Source organism: Mus pahari, chromosome 1 (genome assembly GCF_900095145.1).
Source record: "Mus pahari chromosome 1, PAHARI_EIJ_v1.1, whole genome shotgun sequence".
NCBI classification, from domain to species: Eukaryota; Metazoa; Chordata; class Mammalia; order Rodentia; family Muridae; genus Mus; species Mus pahari.
This window is the reverse complement of record NC_034590.1, coordinates 171833265-171848301: the sequence shown is the minus strand read 5'-3', so window position 1 is coordinate 171848301 and position 15037 is coordinate 171833265. Positions and strand designations below refer to the sequence as shown.

The window sequence follows — 15037 nt, the reverse complement described above, 5'->3', positions numbered from 1 at the left end:
AAAAAAAAAAGAAAGAAAATATCTTTTTATAAAAAATCCAATCAATTCTGGTTTAAAAACAAAAAGAATGTCAGAAAGCAACATGGTCTCGACCATTGTCTTTGTTTCAGATCTTTGTCCCAAGGGTTAGGGTTACCTTGGCTGTCAGGATGACACATTAAAAACATGAGGGTTTCGATGTTCTACAGTGCTGGTTATTGAGCTGGGGCTCTCATACACACTAGACAAGTGCCTGACTCTCAGCCACATCCTTAGCACTGTTTTGTTTTATTCTTGGGGACAAATTTACCACTGCTAATGTTTTACATTCTCAAGTAAAGAAAGCAAAGACATTAGCAATAAAAGCAAAACCTGCCACTGAAAGCCACCACAATAAACCACATGACAAATGTGAAACATAATGAGGTGGGCACTGACTACTGAAAATGAAATTACTCAATGAATGCCCTGGATCCAGGTGATTATTCATATAAAAATAACAACAGGAGCTAAATTATATTTAAATGGTTCAGTATATTCAGTTCTTGGCACAAAAAAGTGAATGGTCAAATAAACAAAAAACAAAACAACAACAAAGAGATTAAAGGAACACTGAAAACCACCTCCCTCTCTCTCTCTCTCTCTCAATCTTGCTCAAAAACAACAAAACAAAACAAAAACCAAAAAACTCGCGGCTAGAGAAATGGTTCAGCAGTTATAGCACTGGCTGCTCTTGCAGAAGACAGGGGTTAGATTCCTAGAATCTACATGGTGGCTTACAACCCCGTGCAACTCCAACTCCAAGCCTCCATTGGTACCAGGCACACAAGTGGTTCACAGACATACATATAGGCAAAACACTCATAAAGATTTTAATAAATCTTTTAAAAAAGGAAATTAGGTTCCAAAATCAGACACTATATATAAAAAATAATCCCAGACATATTAAAGAAATAGTGAAAAGAAAAAAACCCTAAGAGTGCATAGGTGACTCTGTTCTATACATGGGAAAAGGTCTTTCTGAAACAAAATATAAAATACTACAACCACAGAAGTCTAATAAGTTTGTCGAATAAGAATTTGTGGAGCCGTGGTGGTGCACGCCTTTAATCCCAGCACTTGGGAGGCAGAGGCAGGCGAATTTCTGAGTTTGAGGCCAGCCTGGTCTACAGAATGAGTTCCAGGATATCCAGGGCTGCACAGAGAAACCCTGTCTCGAAAAACAAAACAAAACAAAACAAACAAACAAACAAACAAAAAAAAAAACGCCCTTGTAAACTCCAAGCTGACAATCACTTCAGTCTGTGTCAGCAGCAAGAACTGTTAAGGATGGGAAGTAACAGAATCTACCAGTTGGTACTACAGAGAAGGCAAACTGGAATAGTCTTTGAGAGGACTTGAGTTAAATCAGCAATTCCAGTATACAGTGTTTAATGAAAAATCTTGCATGTATGTATGTGAGATACATAAGAATACTTAAAGCACCATTGCTTTTTAAATACAGAGGGTGTAATAGCTAAAATTTAAAAAGTCTGCAGCTGGAGAGATGGATCAGCGGTTAAGAGTACTGACTGCTCTTCTGAAGGTTCTGAGTTCAAATCCCAGCAACCAAATGGTGGCTCACAACCATCCGTAAAGAGATCTGGCGCCCTCTTCTGGAATGTCTGAAGACAGCTACAGTGTACTTATAATAAATAAATGTTTTTAAAAATTTTTTAAAAATCTGTAGAAAATTAGTATTCCTGTAGCTATAAGTAATAAACTATTATTAAATTATTCTCATTATCTTATTATCATATATGTATAATAATAATTGTAATGACTATGATTTTGAGAAAAACCATGGAAAGGCTCAAAATAAAATCTAAGCATTTAAAATCAAATTAACTGATTAACTTAGGGCTAGGAATAGTTCAATGGCAGTGGCTTTACTTAGCATGCCTGAAGCCCTGGGCTCAATTTCTAATATCAGGGAAAAAAAACTTAAAATGATAATTTTGTGCATTTTACCACAACTTTTAAGTGGGGAAAAAATCACTATAATTGCCAAAAAAACTGTTTTATTATTCATTTTACCAATATTACACACACCACCAACACAAATACATACACCAAATCAACATAAGCAGGGTCTTTCCTCCCCTGGATGTTTTCCTATACCTGTGCACATCTGTAGGCCTTCCAGTTCTTCAGCATGAAGGTGCATGTAAGAATGCAGGATGGTCCAATCCTGTCGATGCCACACCAGGGCAGGCAGAGTCCTAAGGAATAAAGGCAAAAACTCAGTTATACAGTTGCTGGCCTTGGATGTTTGCCTGCTCCTTCTCTCAAGAGAAAACTTCCAGGGCAAAGTTGTGTGGATGGCTAGTCAGGAACAAAGAGAAACCAAACCTTAAATGTACTAATGTCTCTCTGGACTTGACAATAAAGTAATGCCTGGATGTATGTCCGTCTAAGTACGTGTGTGTTTTGGGACAAGGTATTGCACCCTGGCTGGCTAAGAACTCACTATGTAGCCCAGGCTGGCCTCAAACTCATGACAATCCACCTGCCATAGCCTCCAAAGTGCTAGGATTACAGGTATATGCCACCAACCCAGAGAAGGCCACATTTTAAATTACCTTTTAGAACAAATTGGCTACAAAAAAACTCAAGGTGAATGTGATGATTTGTATGTGCACTATGACTTGGAGTGGCACTATTAGGAGGTATGGCCTTGTTGGAGTAGATGTGTCACTGTGGGAGTGGGCTTTAAGAGGACCCTAGTCCTAGCTGCCTAGAAGCCAGTATACTACTAGCAGCCTTCAGATGAAGATGTGGAACTCTCAGCTCCTTCTATACCATGCCTGCCTTGGAGGCTGCCATGCTCTCACCTTGATGATAATGGACTGAACCTCTGAACCTGTAAGCCAGCCCCAATTAAATGTTGTCCTTTATAAGATTTGCATTGGTCATGGTATCTGTTCACATCAGTAAAACCCTAACTAAGATAGTGAAGTTTCCAAAGACCTACACAGAGTGATGATCCTTAAGTTTTCTTTCAAATACAGCATGCCAACTACTAGAAGCATGTTTGGGGTCCAAACTAGTTCCAGCAAGACAGTTTTCTAAAGTCTCCTATTTATATTTATAATTCTAGCCAAACTTGCAAAATGTGTTGTTTGTTTTAGACAACACAGGTGTAAACAGAAATACTTGTAGCAGGGTGCTGGAGAGATAGCTCAGCAGTTAAGAGTACTGGCTGTTCTTCCAGAGAACCAAGGTTTAATTCCCAGTACCCATTAGGGGCTCACAATCCATGTATAACTCCAATCCCAGTATATCTAATGCCCTCTTCAATGGCCTCTGCAGCAATTAGGTACACACTTTGTGCACAGACATATGTGTAGGCAAACCATGAATACATTTAAAATAAACAAAAATAAGTGATGCAGGAAGGTGTGAGGAACTCATATATGGGGCTTTAGGAAACACCTTAGAGACAAGCCATGGATACTCCAGTTTAACAAGAATGATGTAGGTAGGAAAGTGATGAGGTAAAGCCAAACACAGAGGGAACAGGTGAAAATGCTGGCCTTCTCACCCCAGGACAAAGAGCCCAAAGGTGATCATTTTAAAGCAGGCGTATAGGGACAGAGGCACTTGTAAAGTACATCACATAAATTATTCCCAGTGTTGAAAACAAGTTCATCAACTTCGTATTACAATCCTTGTCTTACAGATAAAATGGAGGCTCAGAACAGCCAGTATCTTTTATGTGGCCACAGAGCTAACAAGTTGCCATGCCATGATTTTAACCCAGGACTTTGGATCTATAGAGCCTTTTCCCCTTGTCATAATCTCACCCCTTAACCTCTGCCTCATTTTTCTCTTTCATAAAACATAAGAATGCTACTTTCTTCCATTTTTTTATCATAAGATTACTAATATAAGGTGTCCTATTTATTCCCATTCAATAAACCCAAGAAAAATGCCAATTCCTTTTGTTTTTAAAAAGGATTTAAGAACAAATTAGATTAAGCAAATAAAAATACCACTCACCAAACCCCATCTATCACTAACAATGAGAGGTAAAACTAAGCCAAAGAAACAATTTATTTAAAATTGCAAATGAGGCCTCATAAACTAGGTGTCTATCTTTAAAAATAAAGTTTTATTGATACAGCCATGTTAACTCACATGTGCCAGGCAGCTCAGAAACTGGCACAGAAACAACATGGTTCACAAGCCTAAAATATATATGTACTACACACTACACATACAAACACACATTTAATTTGCATTCACTTAATAGTATGTGTACAGGTGTTCTGTCTGAGTTCATTTCTATGCAACACATGTATGTGCCTCGTGCCCAATGAGTTACAGATAGTTGATAGCCATTATGTGGGTACTGGGACTCAAATTCAGATCTGCTGGAAGAACAGCCAGTGCTCTTAACCACTAATCCTCTCCAGCCTCAAGCTGGCGTTTTCTTTCTTCTTTTTTTCTAACTTAATGTATGAGTGCTCTGCTGCATATACACCCACATGCCAGAAAAGGGCATCAGATCCCCTTATAGATGGTTGTGAGCCACCATGTGGTTGCTGAGAATTGAACTCAGGACCTCTGGAAGAGCAGCCAGTGATCTTAACCACTAAGCCATCTCCCCAGTCCTGTCATTTTCTTTCAAACAGAAGTTTGCAAACTCATTGTATCTGCCAAAGAAATAGTTGTAGTCAGCATTCCTTTAGGTTTTTGGTTTTTGTTTTTTTTTTTTAAAGATTTATTTATTTATTATATGTAATTATACTGTAGCTGTCTTCAGACACTCCAGAAGAGGGAGTCAGATCTTGTTATGGATGGTTCTGAGCCACCATGTGGTTGCTGGGATTTGAACTCCAGACCTTTGGAAGAGCAGTCAGGTGCTCTTACCCACTGAGCCATCTCACCAGCCCCCAGGTTTTTGGTTTTAAGATTTATTTACTTTATGTATATAAGTGCTCTATCTGCATGTATACATAGATGCCAGAATAGGACGTTAGAACTCATAGATGGTTGTAAGCCACCATGTGGTTGCTGGGAATTAAACTCAGGACCTCTCAACCACTAAACCATCCCTCCAGCCCTCAATATTCCTTTAGGAATATGTGCACACACCACTCCAAGCACCCAACCCACATACATACATATATACACCAAATAAATGTTAAGTAGAGCCTTTGCTCCCCTAGATGCTCTAGTCTACCTATGCACATCTACAGCCTTGGCTTTCCTTTCCTTTCCTTTCCTTTCCTTTCCTTTCCTTTCCTTTCCTTTCCTTTCCTTTCCTTTCCTTTTCCATTTTTTTGGTGGTTTTGTTTTGTTTTTCAAAACAGGGTTTCTTTGTGTAGTCCTGGCTGTCATGGAATTCACTCTGTAGACAAGATGGCCTCAAACTCAGGGATCTACCTACCTCTGTCTCCCGAGAGCAGCCTCTGCCTTCCAAGTGTCCTATTTCCAAAGTTAAATAAGAATCTTTCCAGGAAGCCCGGCGTGGTGGCACATGCCTTTAATCCCAGCGCTCGGGAGGCAGAGGCAGGTGGATTTCTGAGTTCGAGGCCAGCCTGGTCTACAAAGTGAGTTCCAGGACAGCCAGAGTTATACAGAGAAACCCTGTCTTGAAAAACCAGAAAAAAGAAAAAAGAATCTTTCCGGGGCTAGAGAGATGGCTCGGCAGTTAAAAGCATTGACAACTCTTATAAAGGTCCTGATTTCAATTCCTAGCAATCACATGGTATCTTACAACCATCTGTAATGGGATCAGACGCCCTCTTCTGGTGTGTCTGAAGACAGTGAAAGTGTACTCATATACATAAAATAAGTAAATTTAAAAAAAAAAGAAAGAAAGAAAGAAAGAAAGAAAGAAAGAAAGAAAGAAAGAAAGAAAGAAAGAGAATCGTTCCAAATTCAGTGATCCTGAACTATTAGCTCTAAAGTAAATGACAAAAATGGTATTTTACTCAGACTAACCCATATTATTTTTATCTAGCATGTAACAAAACATAGCACACAGTAGCGTCTAGTGTCTCCAACTGTTAGGAAAGTTTACACTTTTTAATAATTAATGATGGTACCTGGTGAACTCCTGGACAGCTTCTATTTTGGGGTGATAGACAACAATTCGTTTTTTCAGCATCAATGCTGTGTGTAAGATAACAGTTTCCATTCCAAATTGAGATACAATGTCTTAAAATAAAAAGATAACATTACATTAAATACTTAATGGCATAAAATTTTCAATAAATAGAATTCTTGTCATATAAATACAAAATTATTTTAAGTAAACCAGATACATTTAGGCAAATGCTTTTAAGTGTAGACATACTTCATTTGGTGGATGGTTATGTTTATTCATGCATGTTTACCAGGATCTATATCACAGTTGCCAGCAATGCCCCATAGGGATTCTGTGCTGGACAGCCAGATGAAATCAGACTCCTGGAGAAGTGCAACAAATAATACAAAGGAGAACCAACCTGTTTAGTGTGATAAAACGACTTGAAGAATACCCAACCCTAACCCAACGCTCAGGAACTACTACAGACAGCAAATGGAGAGCAGTGGGCACTGTTAAAGGACGTGAGGAGGGCAGCTCCACCTTCAGAAGACCCCCATGATCTGTGATTTATCTCTAGGATTAAAGACTGTGCCTGAGGCTGGATTTTCTAGAAGAAAGAGCTAATGACTAGAATGTGAGGAAATAAAAACTATGCAAGTCAGTGGAGACTGTGAGCCATGAATTTAGCTAAAAGAACATTTCTACAAAAGATACAACATGGAAAAGATTGTCACAAAATATGTTTTCTTTGCCGGGCAGTGGTGGCGCACACCTTTTATCCCAGCACTTGGGAGGCAGAGGCAGGCGGATTTCTGAGTTTGAGGCCAGCCTGGTCTACAGACTGAGTTCCAGGACAGCCAGGGCTATACAGAGAAACCCTGTCTCGAAAAACCAAAAAAATAAACAAACAAACAACCCCCCCAAAAAAACAAAAAAAAAAAACAAAAATAAATATATAAGTGCGTGTGTTTTCTTCAACACAATTCTAAGTCAGTAAGTCAGTAAGAGCTGCTGTACTCGCCTGTGTAAGAAATGCAGGATAAAGGGAGCTTGGCTTGCAGTTTTTGTTGTTGGCCAGGGTTTTCCTTTCTTTTCTTTCTTTCTTACCTTTGATGGAGCCAGCAAGGTATGCCTTTCGACCATCAAAGTCTCTACTAAGGAAAGAGCCATTTTCTTCACTTTGGCAGATCCCCTTGGTGAGAACTGCAATGTAACTCTCCATCATTTTAACCGGACTTCCATATTTCAAATATATTCTGTGAGAAAGGACAAAAAGTGAAGGTGTTTTTAATGCAGTATGAGTAATGTGGAGAGAGGCACCAAGGGTAGACACCGGTATTTTCTAGATTATAAAGTAACCTGGCAGCATTTCCAAATGTATAAACCAGCCCATAGCATTTCTTCTCTAAGTTACTTTGAAATACAACATGTGATAGAAGTGAACCATTTCTCTGAGGAATGCTCTTTCCTGCTATCAGATATAGATAGTCCCTATACAGTGGAATTAACAGTGGCTTCCCAAGGCTGTGTTACTCCCAGGAATATTACATTCTTATTTCTTTTTATGACTTATGCTCATAACTGGTGTTCTCAGACATGCAATTCTGTTTTATTGCCTCGACTTCCTTTGACAAGGAGTTCAAGGTATTGTTCACAGAGAAAACAGTAATTAGCTATAGAACTTATGCTTATTATAAGCAATCTTAGAGGTAACTACATTTAAATGATTAAGAAGTCCATGCTCTTTAAAGTTTTAAGTGATAAATACACACATCTTACTTCCAAAAAATGCTGACAGGAAGCCAGCGGCATTTATAGAGCCCAAGTGAAGTTTCGTCGCCCTCAAATCCCTTCCTGTGAATAACTAAGGCTACTTCTCTTTTAGTTATCGACAGGGATCCATTTGTTTGTTTGTTTAGAGACAATGTCTCTCTGTATACTCTGGCTACCCTGGAACTTGCCATCTAGACCAGACTGGCCTCAGACTCAAGAGAGATCCACTTGCCTCTGCCTCCTGAGTGCTGGGATTAAAGGCTTAGAGCTACATTTTGCTTGAGAAATTTGACTGAGACTACACTTCAGTAGTCAAGAGTAGGCCTAGCCTAGTTTGATCGGCAGCACTTAGGAATAAAAAAAGAGATTACTGGATATACTTGGGTCTTTCAGAAGCTGATGTGATAGAAAACAGAGAAAATTAAACTGAAAACTGATTTTTATATCTGACTACTTGAAAATTATATTATAGAATAACTGAAAAAAATCTAGTTAAACTGATTTCTAAATGCTTACTTACTATTTCAAGCTACAAACTGAGAAAAAGGTGGAGAGCAATAAATATTGTAAGCTCTTAGGTATGGCCACCAACCCAGTAATTTAGACACAAGCTTATACAAAAGGATGACTGGGAATGGGGAAGAGGCAGGGAGGAATCTTGAATTTTATTGTAGATTCCTCTGTATCACTGATACTTTTTTTAAAAAAGATTTATATATTTTTCTTTTATGTGCATTTATGTTTTGTCTGTCAATGTTGGATTCCCTGGAGCTGGAATTACAGACTGTTGTGAACTGCCATGTAGGTACTAGAGACTGTGGAAGAGCAGCCAGTGCCATCTCTCCAGCTCCATAATTGATACTTTTTTATTATGTGCTTCTTTTTTTTTATAGATTTATTTATTATATGCAAGTACACTGTAGCTGTCTTCAGACACACCAGAAGAGGGCATCTGATCTCATTACAGATGGATGTGAGGCACCATGTGGTTGCTAGGATTTGAACTCAGGACCTCTGGAAGAGCAGTCAATACTCTTAACTGCTGAGCCATCTCTCCAGCCCCATGGTGTGCTTCTTAAATTGTCAACATAATGAACAGAAATCAACTATAGTAATGGAGAAGTCAAACATAAAATTGATGAGATGACAACCCTGGGCCATGAGAGATAGAAAAGAATGATCCCCTTGAAAAGACTGTGGGAGAACCACACAGTGTATCTCAGAGGACCATGTTCAGATAGTAATCCTCAGGCCTGCCATACTTGGTGTGTACAGCAGATTCCAGGTGTTTACAAAACCCCACTAGTGAAAGGGACTAGGGGATGCCACCCAGAAACTGAAGTCTTTGTGAGTGGGCTCTTCTATATGTTATAGGAAACACATCTCCCTGATTCACTCCCCATAAATGAATGTAGGCACCTCTACATTTACATCATGAAGAAGTATCTGTCCATGAGTGTGTACAAAGACATCAGACACGTGTGGGGACATGAGAACACATATGAAGCTAAGCATATGGGAGCAGGAAGCATGGGGATAGAGGAAGTGGCTGCAACCGCCAAGTCATTATGTCTTCTACCCTGTGACAGAAGAGGATGTACAATGCCATAACACTGTGTGTGCACTACAGAAACTGGACATCTTCTCAGCTTTCTGAAGCAGAAGTGGTATCTAAAGCGACACTGCCTTTTAAACTCTAAAATACTTCCTGCTCAGTTCAGCTGAGTAACTATGCCTGACTAGGGAGGTCAGATGCAATGGGAGAGTCAAGCTTTTTAGAAAACACCTCTACAGTTTTCAGTTTACAGCTTCTGGATTTCAACCCTTCTATCAATAATGTCACTCATGTCAGTGCCACAAGAACAGCTGCTTCTGTTGCACAGTAAGCCGTATGCCTGGAATTTAGCGTGCCACAGCAAGCCTTATAGTATGGTTATTTACATTAACAGTAAAACCTTTCTTTGTTAAAATATAATCTAACAGAAACTCTTAGGTAATCGAGTTTTCTTTTTCAATTTTTGCTTTGTGGTGCACGTGTGTGTGTATGGGGTACAAATGTATAAAAGACAAAAAAAAGTAACCATTTATTAGGCTTACAGTAGGAAAAACAATTCCCTTCAGCTCTCTAATAAAGTATTGGATGAGAGAGCTAAAACATATGACATTTAAAATTGCATGTTAGCTAGTAATACTAGTAAAAAAAAAAAAACAGTAAAACTAAAAAGTTGGAAGAGTAATCATTAAAAGGCCAGTGTCCCTAATATATAAGAAAGATTGGGGGGCTGGAGAGATGGCTCAGCGGTTAAGAGCACTGATTGCTCTTCCTGAGGTCCTGAGTTCAATTCCCAGCAACCACATGGTAGCTCACAACCATCTGTAATGGAATTTGATACCCTATTCTGGTGTGTCTGAAGACAGCTACAGTGTGTGTGTGTATATATATTATATATATAATATATATATATATAATAAATAAATATTTAATAAAAGAAAGGGAGGAAGGAAGGAAGGAAGGAAGGAAGGAAGGAAGGAAGGAAGGAAGGAAGAAAGAAAGAGAGAAAGATTGGAACAGACCAAAAGTAGCAAGCAATTTGAGATGCCCAAGAACTACAAAAGCTAGACAAATTGCTTCTTCTTTTTTTTCCCTGGCCCATTTCCCCAAATCAGAGGATAAACCCACAAAACAAAGACAAAGTCTCACTCTACAGATCAGACTTTGCAAAGACAAAATGGATCAAGTCAGACAGAACGCTGAATTTGCTTCCTTCATGTGGACATTTGCTGGGTCACTACTAAATGAGATCTTCATTTTGGTGAATTAGCATTTAACATAGTTTTCATACAGACCTACACAATATCCTAGTGAAGGCGGCATATTTCTCTGGGTTAAAATCTTTGGCGGTCAGAACAATAGAAAAATGAGTCACCTGTCCAAAAGAAACAAACAAACAAAAGCGGTTTTTAAAGATACTAAATAGAATTCAATAGATACTTGCTATAACAGATTAATTGTATTAATCTATTCTAACAAACCTCTTGGATACAATGTAGTTACATTAGAAATGCCAAGTCTTCACTTGCTTCTCCTTATTTTATTTTGGACTAGCCTCACTATGTAGGCCATGTTGGTCTTAAACTTGAGACCTTTAGCCTCAGCCTTCTAAGACACTGGGATTATATGTGTATGCCAATGTGCTCTATTGAAAAACGCATATTTTAAACTATTTATAAATCTTATTGCTTTTAAAATCTGAAACACTGTTGTGATATGAATGCTGCTGTAATCCAAAATATGGGCTATACCCACTTCAGGCTGCATCAAGATTTTTTAGAAAGAAATGAAGGAGGTAGAGCAATGGCTTAGCAGTTAAAGCATTTGCTATTCTTGTAGAGGACTCAAGTTTGAGTCCCAGCCACAGAGCAGCTCACAACTGCCTTTAACTCCACTTCCAGGGGGTCTGATGCCCTCTTCTGGCCTCTAAAGACATGGGCATGTATGCACACAAATAAAAGTAAAAATAAAATTTGAAAAAACAAAACATCAAACCCCACCAAACTGAATATAAGTGAACCATGCCATCATAATCTGTAATGGAGGCACTTGGGAAATAAAGACAGAAGGATCAAGAGTTTAAAGCAAGCCTCAGCTATACAGTGAGTATAAGGTCATCCTGGGCTATGAAAGACCTTGTTTCAAAACAAACCATCAAGGAGAAAAAGAACTTACTGAATAACACTCAAAGATCTTATAATACATTGAAACTTCCAAACTTATATTTTCTAAGAACCCTATAATTGTTTCTAAATGACTTTCCTAGTTTATACTAGGAAAACAGTTAATGCTAGTCTGCATTCTGGACACACTTCATAGGGTCTCATTATGGCTTAAAAGTTAACCCTGAAAAGTGAAAAGAGGCACCCCAGGTACCTCAGGGACGCGTTTCCTTATTCTTTCTCTTGGAAAACCCTGTTTGCTTTAAGTTAGAAACCACATAATTTAGCCGGGCAGTGGTGGTGCATGCCTTTAATCCTAGCACTGGGGAGACAGGGACAGGTGGATCTCTGAGTTTGAGGCCAGCATGGTCTACAGAAAGAGCTCCAGTACAACCATGGATACGCAGAGAAACCATGTCTCGGGGAAAAAAAAAAAAAAAGATAAAATGAAACCTCATAACATATTCACCAAGTCACACTGATACTTAACTACTATAGTAAACACACCAATAAAAGCCTAATTATAGCCGGGTGTGGTAGCGCATGCCTTTAATCCCAGCACTTGGGAGATAGAGGCAGGTGAATTTCTGAGTTTGAGGCCAGCCTGGTCTACAGAGTGAGTTCCAGGACAGCCAGGGCTACACAGAGAAACCCTGTCTCGGAAAAAAAACAAACAAACAAACAAAAAAGCCTAATTATAAAAAGATTTTCTTAGTAATCATTTTAAATTCTTAATGTATCTTTATCACCTATAAGTAAATTAAAAAATTCTTTTTTTTTTCTTTTGTGTTTTTTTTCTTTTTTTTTCTTTCTTTATTAAAAAATTCTTAACTCTACCAAAAATAATTATATCCTTTAAAACAGTTTTTAAGGGGCTGAAGAGGTTGTTCAGTGCTTAAGAACACTGGCTACTCTTCCAGAGGACCTGGCTTCTATATCCAGAATCTGCATGGTTATACATGACTGTTTCTAACTCCAGTCCCAGGAGATCCAACATCTTCTGATTTTTTGCAGGCAGTAGACACATATATATTTATATAGACATACTTCATGCAAAACACCTCAACATATAAAAATAAATTTTAAAAAAATTAAAAAGTTCTTGACTAGCTCTTTCCTTTTGCAGTCATCACAATCACTAAAGCAGGAACCGCAAGCAGTATGTCAATGCACCTTCTCACATTCAGGGCAAGATCATGTCTTCACCCCTTTCTAAAGAACTAAGGCAGAAGTATATTGGGTCTATGCCCATTCAAAAGGATAGTGAAGTTCAGGTTGTTCAAGGACACACAAAAGCCAGCAGATGGCAAAGTGGTACAAGTGTACAGGAAGAAATATGCCATCTACATTGGAGGTTAACGGCACAACTGTCCATGTGGGCATCTACCTCAGCAAGGTGGTTATCACCAGGCTAAAGCTGGACAAGGAGATCCTGGAGAGGAAAGCCAAGTCCTGACAGGTAGGAAAGGAGAAGGGCAAATACAGGGAAGAAACGACCTAGGAGATGCAGTAGAGCATTTCATACATGACTTTCACTAAAGACAGTTTAAGTTTAAAAAAAAAAAAGTTTTGACTAGTCTGGAATGCATTATATAGTTTAGGCTGGTCTTGAATTTTGCAATCCTACTGCATGAACCTCTTTAAGAGTTGGGATTACAGGCATATGCTATCACTCCCAGCTTCTAAAATAGTTTTGTATTTTTCAAACAGGTCTTATATATAACTCAGGCTGTCCTGGAACTCCCAATGGAAACCAGGCTGGCCTCAAACTCAGAGGTCCACCTGCCTCCCAAAAGCTGGGATTACAGGTGTAATACACCATACCCAGCCCTAAAATAGTTTTCAATTATAGAAAACAGTTCTCACTTTTATTCAGTATGACTCTGAAACTGCCCTATATCTCTAGTCCATCAGACTGTAACTATGAGAAACTGTTCAGCATGCAACTAACCACAATGGATACCAGTCTGTATACATCGAATGGAATATTAAAGGGAATAGTTTCAGTAAAAATAAGATTTAATGTTTTCAAGTGTGTATCAGACAGAATCTAAAGCTTAAATTCTTAAGTCCCTTTAGATATTTTGATTTGTTTGTTTGTTTTTGGTTTGGGTTTTTTTTTCTTTTTACCTTGAAGCAGTCATACCTTTTTCAAAACTGAAGAATCTGGAACTTCAACTGTAGTGACATAAAACCATGTTCTTCTGTACTGACCAAAGACAAAAGGGTGGAGAAGTTTGTTTTCATCAGTTAGGCAGCATTTTCGGAGCAGCAGATTCCTTAATGAGGCTGTCGTGGAAGGATAACACCATACCCACAGAACTTCTCCATTAGTGTCCTTTTCTATGGTGGAAAGATGGTCACTGTGAGAATGTCAAACAGCAGCAAGGAAGTGAATTGATTGGTTACTCAGAAACATTTTGTGGAATCAGTTTTAACACCCCACTTTACAAACCAACCCAGATCATGAGACTCAAAAATTCCTTCCATTTGCTTGGTTGTTTTTGTTATCACCCAAACTAGTCACATAATATGGTCAAAGGTGACCTTGAACTCCTGATCCTAACTCTTAACTCCTAAAACTTGAGATTCCAAGGTATCATGTAGTCTCATGATCATGTAAACACGCATCACTATCATTTTGTTTTTAGGTTACCTAAGCAAAGCAGGTAAAAAGTACTTGCTACTAAGCCTGATGACCTGTGTTCCATCCCCAGGTCACACATGGTCAAAGGAGAGAACTGGCTCCCAAAAACTGTCCTCAGACCCACATGTTTACATACACAAATAAATAATTAAACCTGTAATGAAAAACTAGCCTTAGATAGTTGGTAAGATTCTCTATCATCTCTCACAAAATGGTTATTGACTTATGTTTTTACGCAACTGGAAGAGTTGTTAAGGGGAAAAATAGAGGACTGGAGAGATGGCTCAGTGGTTAAGCGCACTGAGTTCTGGGAATTGAACTCAGGACTTCTAGAGGTTCTGAGTTCAATTTCCAGCAACCACATGGTGGCTTACAACCATCTGTAATGGAATCTGGTGTCCTCTTCTGATGTGTCTGAAGAGAGCAACTGTGTGCTTAATACATAAACCTTTTTTTTTTTTAAGGAAAAAAAGGAGAGGAAATGGAGAGGCCTAGGTATATAGGCAGAGCTACTTGAAGCCCTGAATTAGATCCTTAATCTCCCCCTTCCCCAGCAATGAAGGAGATGGAGAAACCTTAAATTTCACATTTTTCTCATTGCTGGGGACGAAACCCAATGTATCTTAAATGCTAAGCAAGAGCTCTACCACTGGGCCAAATTTTTATAATAACAATAATAAAAGCCATCTACACGTATGCTTTTCTCATTAAAAAAAAAAAAAAAAAAAAAAAAAAAAAAAAAAATTAAGTAAATAAAGAACTTGAGGGGCTGGCTCAGTCCCCAAGGTAGTTGATAACTATAGATTTGTGTCACTATGCCTCTGATAACCCCTTTACTTAGAAAC

At 38.5% G+C, this 15037-nt stretch overlaps 1 protein-coding gene across 4 annotated transcripts in view; it reads right to left on the bottom strand.

Moving 5' to 3' along the window:
* Nucleotides 1-15037, bottom strand: part of Dennd10 (DENN domain containing 10) — a 23001-nt gene that overhangs the window by 5836 nt on the left and 2128 nt on the right. Inside the window, exons 2-6 of one of the 4 annotated variants that reach the window (XM_021197456.2) lie at nt 13692-13888; nt 10679-10758; nt 7166-7314; nt 6075-6186; nt 2140-2240 (exon numbers count right to left, since the gene is read on the bottom strand). In XM_021197456.2, coding sequence (XP_021053115.1) covers nt 2140-2240; nt 6075-6186; nt 7166-7314; nt 10679-10758; nt 13692-13888 — 639 coding nt within the window. Of the gene's footprint in view, nt 1-2139; nt 2241-6074; nt 6187-7165; nt 7315-10678; nt 10759-13691; nt 13909-15037 lie in introns of all 4 variants that reach the window. The other 3 variants (XM_029545224.1, XM_021197479.2, XM_021197470.1) reach the window with 3 other exon arrangements.